Source organism: Phodopus roborovskii, unplaced genomic scaffold (genome assembly GCF_943737965.1).
Source record: "Phodopus roborovskii unplaced genomic scaffold, PHOROB, whole genome shotgun sequence".
NCBI classification, from domain to species: Eukaryota; Metazoa; Chordata; class Mammalia; order Rodentia; family Cricetidae; genus Phodopus; species Phodopus roborovskii.
Genome location: NW_026126442.1, coordinates 338,205 through 351,053, shown reverse-complemented (window position 1 = coordinate 351,053; position 12,849 = coordinate 338,205). Strand labels below are relative to the sequence as shown.

Genomic DNA, 12,849 nt, shown 5'->3' with positions numbered 1-12,849 from the left:
GGCATAAAAAATGACCTTGTAATGATGCCTAATGATATTCTGCTATATTCATAGATTTGTGTCTAGCCCAATTGTCATCAGAGAGACTACATCCAGCAACTGATGGAAACAGATGCAAAGACCCACAGCCAAACATTAGGTAGAGCTCAGGGAATCCTGCAGATGAGGAGGAAGGATTGTAGGAGTCAGAGCTGTCAAGGACACCACAAGAAAACCCACAGAATCAACTAACCTGAGCTCATAGGGGCTCACAGAGACTGAACAGACAACCAGGGAGCCTGCATGGGACTGACCTAGGCACTCTGCATATATGTGACAGTTGTAAAGCTTGGTCTTCTCATGGGGCTCCTAACACAGGGAACAGGGTCTGCCTTTGACTCTTTTGCAGGCTTTTGGGACCTTACTTCTCATATTGGGTTGCCTTGTCCAGCCTTAATATGAGGGGAGGTGCGTAGTCTTACTGTAACTTCTTAAGCCATGTTTGGTTGATATCCAAGGGAGGCCTGCCTTTTCTGAATAGAAAAGGGAGGAGGAGTGGATGGATGGGGGCAGAGGGGAAGTTTAGGGGAGGGGCTGGAAGGAGAGAAGGAAGGGGAACCTGAAGTCAGGATGTAAAAAACAAAAATAATAAAATTATTTTTAAAAACTTTAAAATTGTTTATTTGTTTATTTATGTGCATGTGTGGTCTGTGGGTATGAGAAAGAAAGCAAAAAATTTCCAAAATCAAGTTTCTATCACAATTTAAAAATATACTAATTTGACACATATGTTGGGGAAATATGATTAAATTATTTATTTATTATCAGCTTACAAAGAATTGGGTTTCATCATCACATCTTGAAAACAAAATTTGCTTTTGCTGTCTCTCTCACCTGACTTCCCATTCCCCCTCCATCCATCATCTTGTCCCACCTTGTACCATCTTTTCCGTGTTCACATCATGTGACCTTTTGCCCCCCCCCCAACATACACTTTCTTAATTTGGTCTCCTATCTAGTCTTATAGTCAATATTCACTCTCAGATCCCAGATATTAGAAAGAATTAGACATCTATCTTTCTGAGACCTCACATAATACTTCCCAGGTCCATCGATTCCCTATAATTTTACTTGTCCCACTGTGCATCTATGCCATTCTTCAGGTGACGGCCACCTGACTGGGTCCATCTCCTTGCTACTGTGAACAGATTTGGAAGTATCTCTGTGGGAGGATATGGAGGCCTTTAGGTATGTGTCCAGGATTGGTATACTTGAGTCATATGGTGGTGTTATTTTTAATTTAAAACATTAAGACTATCATTACTGTGTGAGGGCACACGGTGTGTGTGTGTGTGTGTGTGTGTGTGTGTGTGTGTGTGTGTGTGTGTGTGTGTGTGTGTGTGTGTATGGGTCAGAAGAAAACCTGTGGAGTCCATTGTCTCCCTCAATCCTTTATGTGATTCTGGGGCCCAAACGCAGGTCATCAGGGTTATGCAGTGAATGCTTCTGTCCACCAAGACTTTGCATCGGCTCTATCTCGATTTCCATAGTGGTTATACTAGCTTACAATTTTACCAGCAGTGGATGAGGATTCCTCTTTTCCCACAGCCTCGCCACTATTATTATTATTAATTGTCTTGATCATAAGTCATTCTGACTGGGGTAAAATGGAATTTCAGAGAAGTTTAATTTGCATTTCCCTGATGACAAAAATTCATATGTGAGGCCAGGGAGAGTGGTTCATGTCTTTAATCCCAGCACTCAACAAGGTAGAGGTGTGTGACTCTGTGGACGTGAGGTCAGTTTGGTCTATATAGTGAGCCCCAGACCAGCTAGTGCTATGTAGTGAGAACCTTTTTAAAAGGAAAACAACAGCAATAACAACAACAACAACAACAAAAACCATCAAAACATCACCACCACCTAATCAATCCTATGGGAACACAAAAGGCACGCATATCTAAAGGAAATCCTAAGCAGACCAAAACGAAACAAAACAAAACAAAAAACACCTGGAGGTCATGATGCCTGACCTCACATTTCACTCCTGAGAGTAAATGTGTGATGAGATCAGCCTGGTGCTGGCACAAAGACATACAGATAAATCAGTGCAATAGGACAGAAGACCTAGAGATAATATCCACACAGCTGTGGCCACCTCAGTTTTGACAAAGGCATCCAAGAACATACACTGGGAAAAAAGAACTCACTCCAACAAATGCTGCTGCCAAACCTGTGCATGGATTTGCAGAAGAATGGACTTAGATCCATTGCTCTTGCTCTGCATCCAATGCTGAAGCTGCTAGAGAGAGCACAGAGAATACATCTGAGGTCACAGGCATGAGCAAGAACTTTCTGGCCAGGACTTAAGAGCACAAGAAATAGTTCCAAGAATCAACAAATGGAATTACAAAAAATTAGCAAGATTCTGTATGGCAGGGGAAATGAACAGCAGAGGGGACAGATGGCCTACAGAATTGGGGGAAAATCTTTGCCCATGGAATTGATATCTAGAATATATGAAGAACTGCAAAAATTAAATACTAAGACATGAAACTGCCAATCAATAAATGGGATAATGAAATGAACAGATAATTCTCAAAAGAAGAAAACAAAAGGGCAGTCAATGTTTTTAGCACATTTGATTTCGAATTAGTTTTTGATCATGACACCCACATTCAATTTTGTGACCAAATATGGGATCGTGACCCAGTTTAAGCAGCTCAGTTCTAGCCAGATGTGATGGTACAGGAGTTAATCAGCTACTTGGGAGTGCAAAACCTTCCTGGACCATGGTGAGTTCAAACTCGACCTGGGCAAGTAAGGGAGACCCTGCCTCAAAATAAAAGGTAAAAAAGAGGGATGACGCTACAGCTTGTGGTAGAAGTTTGCCCTGTATTCAGTCCCCTGTACTGAGGAGAGCGGGCACAGGAGGCTGTGTTCTTGTACCTTATCGCAAAGCATCGTTCTCATCTCTGTTTCCCTCTTAGGAGCTTTTCCTAAGTGACAAGGCCTTTCCTTCATATCTCTCGGCATGAGTCTCCCAGAACTCTGTAGACCAGGCTGGCCTCGAACTCACAGAGATCCGCCTGCCACTGCCTCTTGAGTGCCAGGATTAAAGGTGTGCACTACCATGCCAGGCACCTATTGTTCTATGGGGGGGGGGCTGTTGGTTAGACAATCCCAAAGTTAACCTCCTGCTTAACACTCCCCTGAATATTGTGCCCTGAAAACTTAAAAAAAAAAAAAAATAGGGGCAATGACTCTTGTCTGGCTACTTCCTTCTAGATGAGAATGTTGTTATAATGGGGGCCAGAGATACCTCTGGGCAGGGCCAATCCAAGAGCACTCTAGAAAAAAATGTCTTAACATTTATTGAATATAGATATGTATGAAAATGTGCCACATCAACATATGGAGGCCACAGGATACTTTGTAGGAATCCATCATGCGGGTTCCAGGTATCAAACTCAAGTTTTCAGGCTTAATAGCAAGTGCCTTTACCCACTGTGCCATCCAAGGATGCTCTATAGGAGGTGGTCATGGTGGTCAAAGTTTGGTATCCCTTCTCAGCATCATTTGATGTTTTAGGGTAGAATCTTATCTGTAGTCAAAGCTGCCCACGAACAACACCAGACATTACTGGGAAGCCTCCAGTTTCCCCTGGTGTCAAATTCAGCAACAGTGGGTATTCCTGTGCTCCCAAATGAAAAAGTCCTCATGAAACACAGTAGAACAAGCCGTCCAAAGTTCAAGTAGCACAAGCAAGGAAGCAAGAACATGCTCTTTGGACAGGGGGGCAGAGCTCACGCCAACAGCTGCTATGGCATCTGAGCTACCGACCAAAAACCTTAGTGGCTTCCATGTGCTACTCAGTGAAGCCCAGCTGCCGTCAACAGCTTCACATTCAAGATTCTCGGATTTGTACCCTGATCACTCCTTTCACGTTTCCCTTCCACTAGTTACCATTACACAAACTGGTCCATTTGCCCATATTTTCCTCATCTATGCTACTGTTCATATTGTCACTTCTAAAAGTGATGCCTTCCTCCATCTTAGAGTCCTTCAAAGCTATCTTACAAAGGCCAGTGCAAATTCTGGGAACTTTGCAATGAAGTTTCTATGCTCCCACAGACAAAAATACTTTACCTCCCAACTCGCATAATACTTTAATTTTGTTTTCTAAAAACAAATCATTGTTCTTTGTGCTATAACAATTTTTTTAAATTTCATCTTCTTTACCAGTCTAGTAACTGGAACCATATTTATTCCTATGTCTTCTAAATAGGAAGAGGTTTTTTTGAGGAAAGGAAATTGATTAAGGAGTGAACACAGGGTGGGCAAGATGGTTCCTCGCCATGTTTGCATGGTCTATAGGAGAACCAATTCCTGAAAGTTGTCCTTTGATCTTTACACACACACACACACACACACACACACACACACACACACACACACAAAATGAAACCATTTGTTTAAAGAAGAGTAAATACAAACAATGGGTAGATTTATTTAAAGTATCAGTTCAAGGGAAAACTCCATTACATCATTACAATGATGTCTCTTGCTGATAAATTCAACAAGACAGTTGCTACAAAGTGTATTATCTGGTTGATGCTGACAATCAGCTCTGAGACCTGTGTGTCCCTCAGCTAAAAGCAATCCAAAGGAATCCAAAAGCAATCCTTAGCTGCCCTACTTCATTAGAGACAAATATGGTAGCCACAGAGTGAGGCACTCCTGTAACTAACTTAATCCAGCCTCCTACACTGGGGCACTATGGGCCTTACACAGTTCTAAGCCTTATTTGTTTTTTTTTTTTTTTAACAATTCAGAATTGCTTTCCAAATGAGCATGGTAATGCACCCCTATAATCCATGCACTCAGGAGACAGAGGCAGGAGAGCTCTCTGGATCTGAGGCCAGCTTGATCTATACATAGAGAGCTCCAGGCCAGCCAGGTCTACATAGTGAAGGCCTGTCTCAAACCCAACAAAACACAGAATTGCCTTCTGTGTCCACCTCCACCAAGAATGCCTGGGCTAGGAGTCATTCTGGATCTCTGATAAACTTTTAGGGTCACTCTGACTTTGGAAATTGCAGAATTTCAAAATCAGAAGGGCACTGGGAGCTATCTACTTCACCTTCCACACCAGGATGTTTAAACACTTCCAGTGAAAAAAAAACCTCTCCAGACATCTTTCCCATTTTCAGCCAGCTCGGTTTATACATTCCTTTATGCATACACTTTCTCCAGACTCTTATAAAACATGGAAGGCTATAAAGGGCCAATAACAGGGTTTGCCTAAATTGATTGTGAGTTCTTCCCAGCTGGCCAGCACTGAAACAAACATGCACCCAGCCCTCGAGTGGGCACTCGACAGTCTCCTCTATGGACATCTTCCACCAGAAGACAGTGTGGCCTCTGGCTTAAGAGTTACGCTCCAGGATTATGAGCCTTCACATCTAGCCAGTCCATCTGCCTGCTACATGGCCAGCAATGAAACAAACTATGAGCACTTTACTTTTTCTAGCAATAATCTTGAATACCCCAGCTTTCCTGTTTGCCCTAATTCTCAAATGCACTCTGCTCCATGTTATCCATCTTCAACATTTGCAGGAATTCCTCTTCTCCAGCTTGTCACGCAAAGATTTTTAATACGTTCTCTTGTGTTCTCCTGTCCTCTCTGAATTCAAGACCAACAAAGGGCCAAATGGCTGGGCTTATCCATTCAAACATGGTCTAAGCAAGAGATGGTCCAGTAATCTCAATTAAACTGATACATTCAACAATAGTCTGTTGGATTACTCCTGTCTCCCTTGAATGTTCAAAAATTAGAAATGTATCTTAAGCTTTGTGAAAGGTATTTCCACCAAGGTTATCATAGCATGGCTTTCTGCTTTCAAATCTTCAGAATTAAATTACTTACCCATCTGTGCCAATTCTTTGAATATTGCTCTTATTGCCCTCTAAAAAGAACACACTCTTCTCATGAACAAACTAATACCATCAGGGGGTACAACCAAACTCAATAATAATCTCAAGTTCAGTTTTGCAATCTGTTTCCTTCTTGACTCTGGCAAAAGTAGTTCCAACCAATGTCAGAAGAAAATCAAGTTTGAATTCTAGCCAAGTTTCTTGCAGTTCATTTTTTTTTGTTTTCTTTCTTTTTCTTTTTCCTTTTTCTTCTTGAGACAAGGTCTTATGTAACTGAAGCTTGTCTAGAACTCACTACATACCCAGGCTGACCTTGGACTCTTGATCATTCTTCCTCCATCTCCCAAGTTCTGGACTTACAGATATGCTACAACACCCAGCATGCTATATAAATTCCCCCCAATTCCAGTCACCTGGTGATTGAACCTAGGGCACTGTGTGCATGGGAGGCAGGCCTCCTATGCCAAGATGGATCCCAATCTGTAAGGCGTTTCTACAGGGATGTCAGTTCAATGCTTTAACAAATGTCTTGAAAGCATGTGAGTGGAACACAGTACCATGCATGAAGAGGCAAAACCAGTTACGTGTTTCATCTCAGAGAAACAACACCTCAGAATGAAACAAAATCGGCTTGTCAGTTAGCTGGCATCCTAATGTTATAATAACTACCATCCATCAAGTTTAGTATGATGGACACTAACTCAGTGCTTTACATCAGTTATCTTGCTTTTTATTTTAAAATTATGTGTCTGTGTTTGTGTGGGAGTAAGTGTACTTGAGTGCAGGTGGCTGTGGAGGCCAGAAGAAGCTGGAGTCACAGAAGATTGTGGGTGCTGGGAACTCAACTTGGGTCCTCTGGAAGGGCAGCAAGTGCACTTATCTGCAGAGATATCTCCAGCCCCTCTCATTTTGTTTTTGAGACTTGGATTCATTATGCTGCACCATGGCCTTGAACTCACAATCTTCTGCCTCAGCCTCTGAATAGCTAGAATTACAGGCATATGCAGAACCCAGTTCATGATGAAATAAAACAACTCGAAGCATAGCATGTAGTCAAGTACTAATAAAATCAAAATAGTGGGTCAAGGCATCAGCATTATCTAATATCAAGTGATTCCAATGTGTATTCAAAGCTGAGGACCATTCGTATATACTTCCTCATATGCGATAAAGGAACTCAAGGTCTAAATAATTTAACATGATCAAGGCTCACTGAATGAAAAACCAGGCGATTCTCTAGTGAATGATTAAAAACTCCTATGCCAGAAGTTGAGGCTACTGTAGAACTTTTCAATGACTTCTTACCTTTCTCCCAGTAAAAGCCAAAGTCATTATAATGTGCAACAGACCCCAGCAGAAGTACTTTCTCTCTCCCTTCAGTCAGTCAGTTCAGCTACACTTTGAGACCTTGGCTAGAGAAGAAGCTATTTTGGTGTGTATGAAAGGACCTAATGTAAAGTGGGCATTCAAGGGTATTAAGGCTCCATAATGGGCACTTCCATATACATCACAGAATCTTCACAATCACTCTCCAAAGGCATTGGCATCTTCACACAGAGAAGGAGACTGAACCTACGGTATCTTAACTCAAGGGATGCTGCACTATATGGAAAGCATCTATAATGGCAATTTGTTCCTGGAGAAAATGTTGAAGATTTCCTCTCCCATCCTCCAACTCGTCTGTGCTGGTCTGGGAAGCTGACTATATCCCTCATACTCTCTGGATTCTAGACTGTCGTGAAGGTGTTACCAATGAAAAGTACTAGCTGGCAGCTGAGAGACACAGGAAACATCAGGGCATTTGTTTCTCTGCACCTTGCTCAAGTTTCTGCAGTGGCTTCTTACCACTTGTCTGGAAGCCCCTTCTCCCAGAGCTGTAGCTCTAGTATAAACAGTTCTTTCCTTTTATCCCCTTCAGCCTTAGAGCTACTCGTTTCTGTTGCTATTCCTCTTGTGTTCACTTCTTGCTCGTCCCTTTATAACTATCTCTATGACTATATCAACTGTCTTTTTGCCAAAACTCTGACTGCTACATTAGGAAGATAATATACGGGGGCTGGAGAGATGGCACATTGGTTAGGAGCACTGGCTGCTCTGACATGGTCAGAGTTTGAGTCCCAGCGCCTACAACAGGCAGCTCACAACAGCCTGTACTCCAGCTCCAGAGGCATCTGACACCTTTGGTTCAGTGGGCACTGGCACTCAGGTGCACATATCCATACATGAAGGACTACTGAACAGGGTTAACTCTGTTAACTACTGTTGTGCTGAATCTAGTGTGACTTTGGTACTTGTCCTTACAGGTCTCTGACTGTTCAGCTTTTTCACTAGGGACATCCTAGGAAAGCAACACATCCATTAAGCTAGGGAAGCTCAACAGGAAAGAATATCCGAGGTCACCTTACCTCCTTATTTCACAAATAAGGCTACCTGGGCTGACACACAGTCGTTTTCACAGTTACTCGGTAGCAAAGTTAAGTCTAGAAGTTAGGTTCTTCCTACCGCTTCAATATGGTGTGGAGTCTGCACTACATACTTAGTAGGTAATTAACATGCTGATGACCATCCCTAAGTTTATAAGGGCTATTTGTCTCTTATTTCTCAACAAATATTTTTTTTTTTTTTTTGGACCTGAGACTAAGCAAGACAAATTCCTTAAAAGTTAATTTATCAGAGCCCAGAGGATCCTGCATAAGACTTCTTTATTTACATAGAGAAAACATAGTTTTCAAAGGGCTCTTATGTATGTGAGCCCATTCCAACCCGCCAGAGTTAGATATGGAAGGAATTACTAGTCCAAATAACAACTGCAGCTAACTGTTGTGTAAAGACCAGACTCCTCAACAGTATGCCTCAGAGACCCATGTTCATGTCTTCTGATTTCTGCTTCAATACCATCTTTGCATTTTATGTTGCTTTCTAAACTTTGCTCTTTTGCTTCTGGGTCTGGGAAGGTCATGAGGGTAATATTCATAGTGAATGGGCATCTCACACATTTGCTGTGTCCTTAAAAATCCACTAGTTCAGGTCTTCTAACCTGTATGAAGGGGCTGGAAAGATGGCTCAGTGGTTAAGAGCACTCACTGGCTGCTCTTCCAGTGGTGTTGGATTCCCAGCACCCACATGGCAGCTCACATCTGTCACTAACTCAAGTCCCAGGGGATCTGATGCTCTCTTCTTGTAAGGATGGAAAAATTTAGCCTAACTCTCCCTAGACCCTGCCCCCTAGCAGTGAATAGGCAAAAAGGTCATATTCTTGACTGTTTATGACTGCACCTGTGAGTGAGTGAACACAGGAAATGAGCCTTGTCACACCACCCAGAAGCCCTAGCGAAAGCAGACTTCCTGGGCTAAGCGTGAGCTTGGATAGTTCAAACTGACTGGTCCGCTCTGGATGCTATGAGATGATTGGTTTATGATGCGAGGGCTTTGTTGTAACCCTATAAAAGCTGTCTAAATCCTGTGGGGTTCCCAGTCCTCTCTACCTCCATGTGGAGTGGACCCCAGTGCACTGGAATATAAAAGACCTCATGCTTTTGCATCAAGACCACTTCTCGTGAGTGATTTGGGGGGGGGGCGCCTTTCCTGAGTAGGGGCGTGAGGGCCCATGCATTCTGCAGGTCTTTCATTCTGTCCTCCAAGGGCACCCACACATGTGGTGTACAAACATGTAGTCAAAACATATTTATATATATATATATACATATATATATTTAAAATAATTAAAAATAACCCTATCAACCCATCCTATTGTAGTATTATTTAACATTGTATTTCTATACATAGATTTTGGTATAAATTCTTAATATAGCTACTAGTAAAGGGTTGCTTTGCTCTGTGTGTGATTAGACTCAGCCTAAAGACAATTATCCCAGCAAAAGGTATCATTGTGTGTTCTTGAGTAAAAGGGACAGCACTTCTGATCCTTTTTCCATTGGGCTAGGCCCTTGCCTGGAGTCAGACTATTTGAGACTTTAGTAAAGAGACATATTAGAGTCAGGCCCTTTTGTGACCAGGTATCCACAAGAGAGAAAATACCTTGTCTTTACCTTACCAAAGAGAAACTGAATTGTGAATGGATGGGTCCTCTTCATACGAGCCAAGGCTCTTTCAGATATTTTGCTTGAGTTCTCTTACTCAAACTATTTTGGTATGGACTTCACCCTGGATTCGAACTCCCAGGATGACCTCTGGTACAATCAGAGCATTTCAGGAGCCGCAGTTAATTTTAACACACATAACATTTGGATTTCAGTTTTCATTAGGAGCTAAAATACCAGCTAAGAAAATGGCCCTAAGTTCTAAACCAAGGGTCATATATTCAAATGCCTACTACATGGACAGCCCAGGAGGAGAAACAGGAAGTGCAATGTGTGGTGAACTGTTAAGATTATTTTAATGTTGTTTCTTAGCTTTTACTAGTTGCTTCATGGGAATGTGAACTCAACTAACAAATCTTTCAAATTTCAGGACCTGAAAATGTATATTTATAACTTAAAAAAAAAAAAAGTTTTGTGTTTTAACTGGGCGGTGGCCGCGCATGCTTTTAATCCCAGCACTTGGGAGGCAGAGGCAGGTGGATCTCAGTGAATCTGAGGCCAGCCTGGTCTACCAAGCAAGTTCCAGGATAGCCAGAGCTATTACACAGAGAAACACTGTCTCAAAAAACAAAAACAAAACACAAAAACAAACAAAAAAAGTAGTTTTGTTTTTTACGTTTGAGAGGGATCTCATGTAGCCCAGACTGGTCTTGAACCCTTGCTTCTCCTGTATCAGCCAGAAGTGCTGGCTGAAAAAGTTCTAGTTACTGCTGGGTGTGGTAATTTATACTTGTAATCCTAGCAGCCAGGATGCTGAGCCAGGGGGATCACTACAACTTGCAAGTCTGGTATGCACAGTAAGTTTCAAGCCAGTTAGGGCTATCCAGCAAGATCCTGTCTCAAAGCAACAATGCCTCTGTTAGTAGTTCCTTTGATAGATAAAGAAATAAATAGCTAGATATTTACATTAGAAAGTCTGTTGGTGGTAGAAAGTTTAATTATTCCTTCCGGGTAGACATTAAAAGGAAGAGAATGATAGCAAATGCGGGGGAGTCTTAACAGCCTTGGGGAAACGAACAAACTCCCATAGTTAACAGGAATATGACATAGCTGGAGAACAGGAGGGTTAATCTGCTTTATGGCATAACTGGGCAAATGTGTGCCTTTCAGCAGTTATCTGGATGGGGTTGGGGGCTAAAGATTCCTCTGGAAGTATCTGGACAAACACATTTCCTTTGGGAGCACTGGATAAACCTGTATGTTTGAGGAGTACTGACAGAGCGGCAGTCTCAGGAACTATTACAATAGTTCTCAAGGAAGGAAGATGAATAAGCACCGGGTAGTTAAAGTAAGATAAGGCCTCCACGCAATGTTCTCCTCGGGAAGGAAGTCGTAACTTCTCCTCGGGCGCCCCCTGCTTACCGTCTCCTCACAGCCTTCTACTCCAGCAACCTCCATCTTAACGCATCTTTCTGCGCAGGTGCCACAAAGGCACAGCTTCCGCCCAGAGCAGGACCTGCCCCGCCCCCCACCGCCCCCTCCCACGAGCCTGTCTCCGGCCACGCCCCTTTCTGCAGACCTCACCCCACCACCCGGTGACTGTTTAAGCAGCCTGCAGATCAAATTCTGGCTTTGAAACATTGATAAATCCCTGGGATGGCTGAGGCCAGAGATGAACTCCTCAGATCCTTCCAGGGGCAGACCACACACTGATGAGGCTCATGAGGGGAGACAGAAAAACAATGCAGAGTGCTGCCCAGAGTTGGTTGGGTTCCGGTGTTTGTCTTCCCAGAGGTGACAGGATAAATGCAGTGGAAAGGCATGCCTGACATTCCAAGAAGGACACAAGAATGTAAAAGGGCACTGAGGGGCATAAGTGCACAAGCATGTAGGGAGCTTTAAAGGCAAATGATTCAGATAGATAGCTGTAGGAGTGTGTGTGTGTGTGATGTAGTTGGTGTGTCCTCTTGGAGGGTCTTAAGTTTAAGCTTAGAAACCATGAGTGACCACTGAGTAGCTTTTAACTGGAGAGCATGGAGATGAAAGAGGGAGTTGGGCTTCTGCTCCGCAGAGGATCTTTCTTTGTGTGTGTGTGTGTATGGGAGTGTTCCCTCACTCCTGGTAAAAGACCTTTCAACTGCTGAATCTGTCTGCTCCTGTTCTGACCAGTTTGGGTTTTCTTTACAGCTACCAATCTGTCATGGTCGAGATTGTTTTCCTGCCTTTTAATTCTTTAACTGGCAGAGAAAATGGACCCAATCAAGACCCTTAACAGCTAGTGTAGTGGGATTAGAAAACCGATAGATTCAAGGGGGCATTTCATTTGTAGACATGGTCTAACTGTAGACATGCTATGTGGGCCAGGATGGCCTCCCAACTGTTGGGGTCAAAATGTGAGCTCCCTTGCCCAGTCCCTGGGGACAGCTTTGATGCAGAAATGACAGAAGGTGGCTGCTTTAAGAGTGGGGGAAGAAGAAGGAAGAAGCTTTAAAATGCCTTGGCAACCGAACAGAAAGGATCTGTTTAGCAAGCAACAGATATGGGGCTAGTTTCTTGTAGAAGGTGTTAACAGCAGTCTGAAGGAGTATGTGAGGCCTACATTTCTTGTGTCATCTTCTGATTCCAGGAGAACTCATTACTTTTGTTTTTCTTCACAGCTTATCTTCCGTGAAAAGAGCTGAAAATCCTAACCTTTGCTGTCCACAACAGCCTCAGCCCCATGCTACGTTCTGTTTCTCTCCTCAGCAGATGTCTGCCTTGCTTCACAGCTGAGGTTGTCCTAGTGACTAGACAATGAAGGAGGAAGAACAGGCTACTTTCTATGGTCCATGTCATCTCCTTCCCTTCTGGATCTTTTGCAGGAAGCTGATCTCCTAGGTCACAAGACTGTTTA

At 43.0% G+C, this 12,849-nt stretch overlaps 1 protein-coding gene across 1 annotated transcript in view; it reads right to left on the bottom strand.

The window, feature by feature from the left end:
• LOC127224569 (phospholipid-transporting ATPase FetA) overlaps positions 1-11,414 on the bottom strand; it is a 120,696-nt gene extending 109,282 nt beyond the window's left edge. The window contains exon 1 of the mRNA XM_051187610.1: positions 11,379-11,414. Coding sequence (XP_051043567.1) covers positions 11,379-11,414 — 36 coding nt within the window. The remainder of the gene's footprint in view (positions 1-11,378) is intronic.
• Between the last annotated feature and the right edge of the window lie 1,435 nt (positions 11,415-12,849).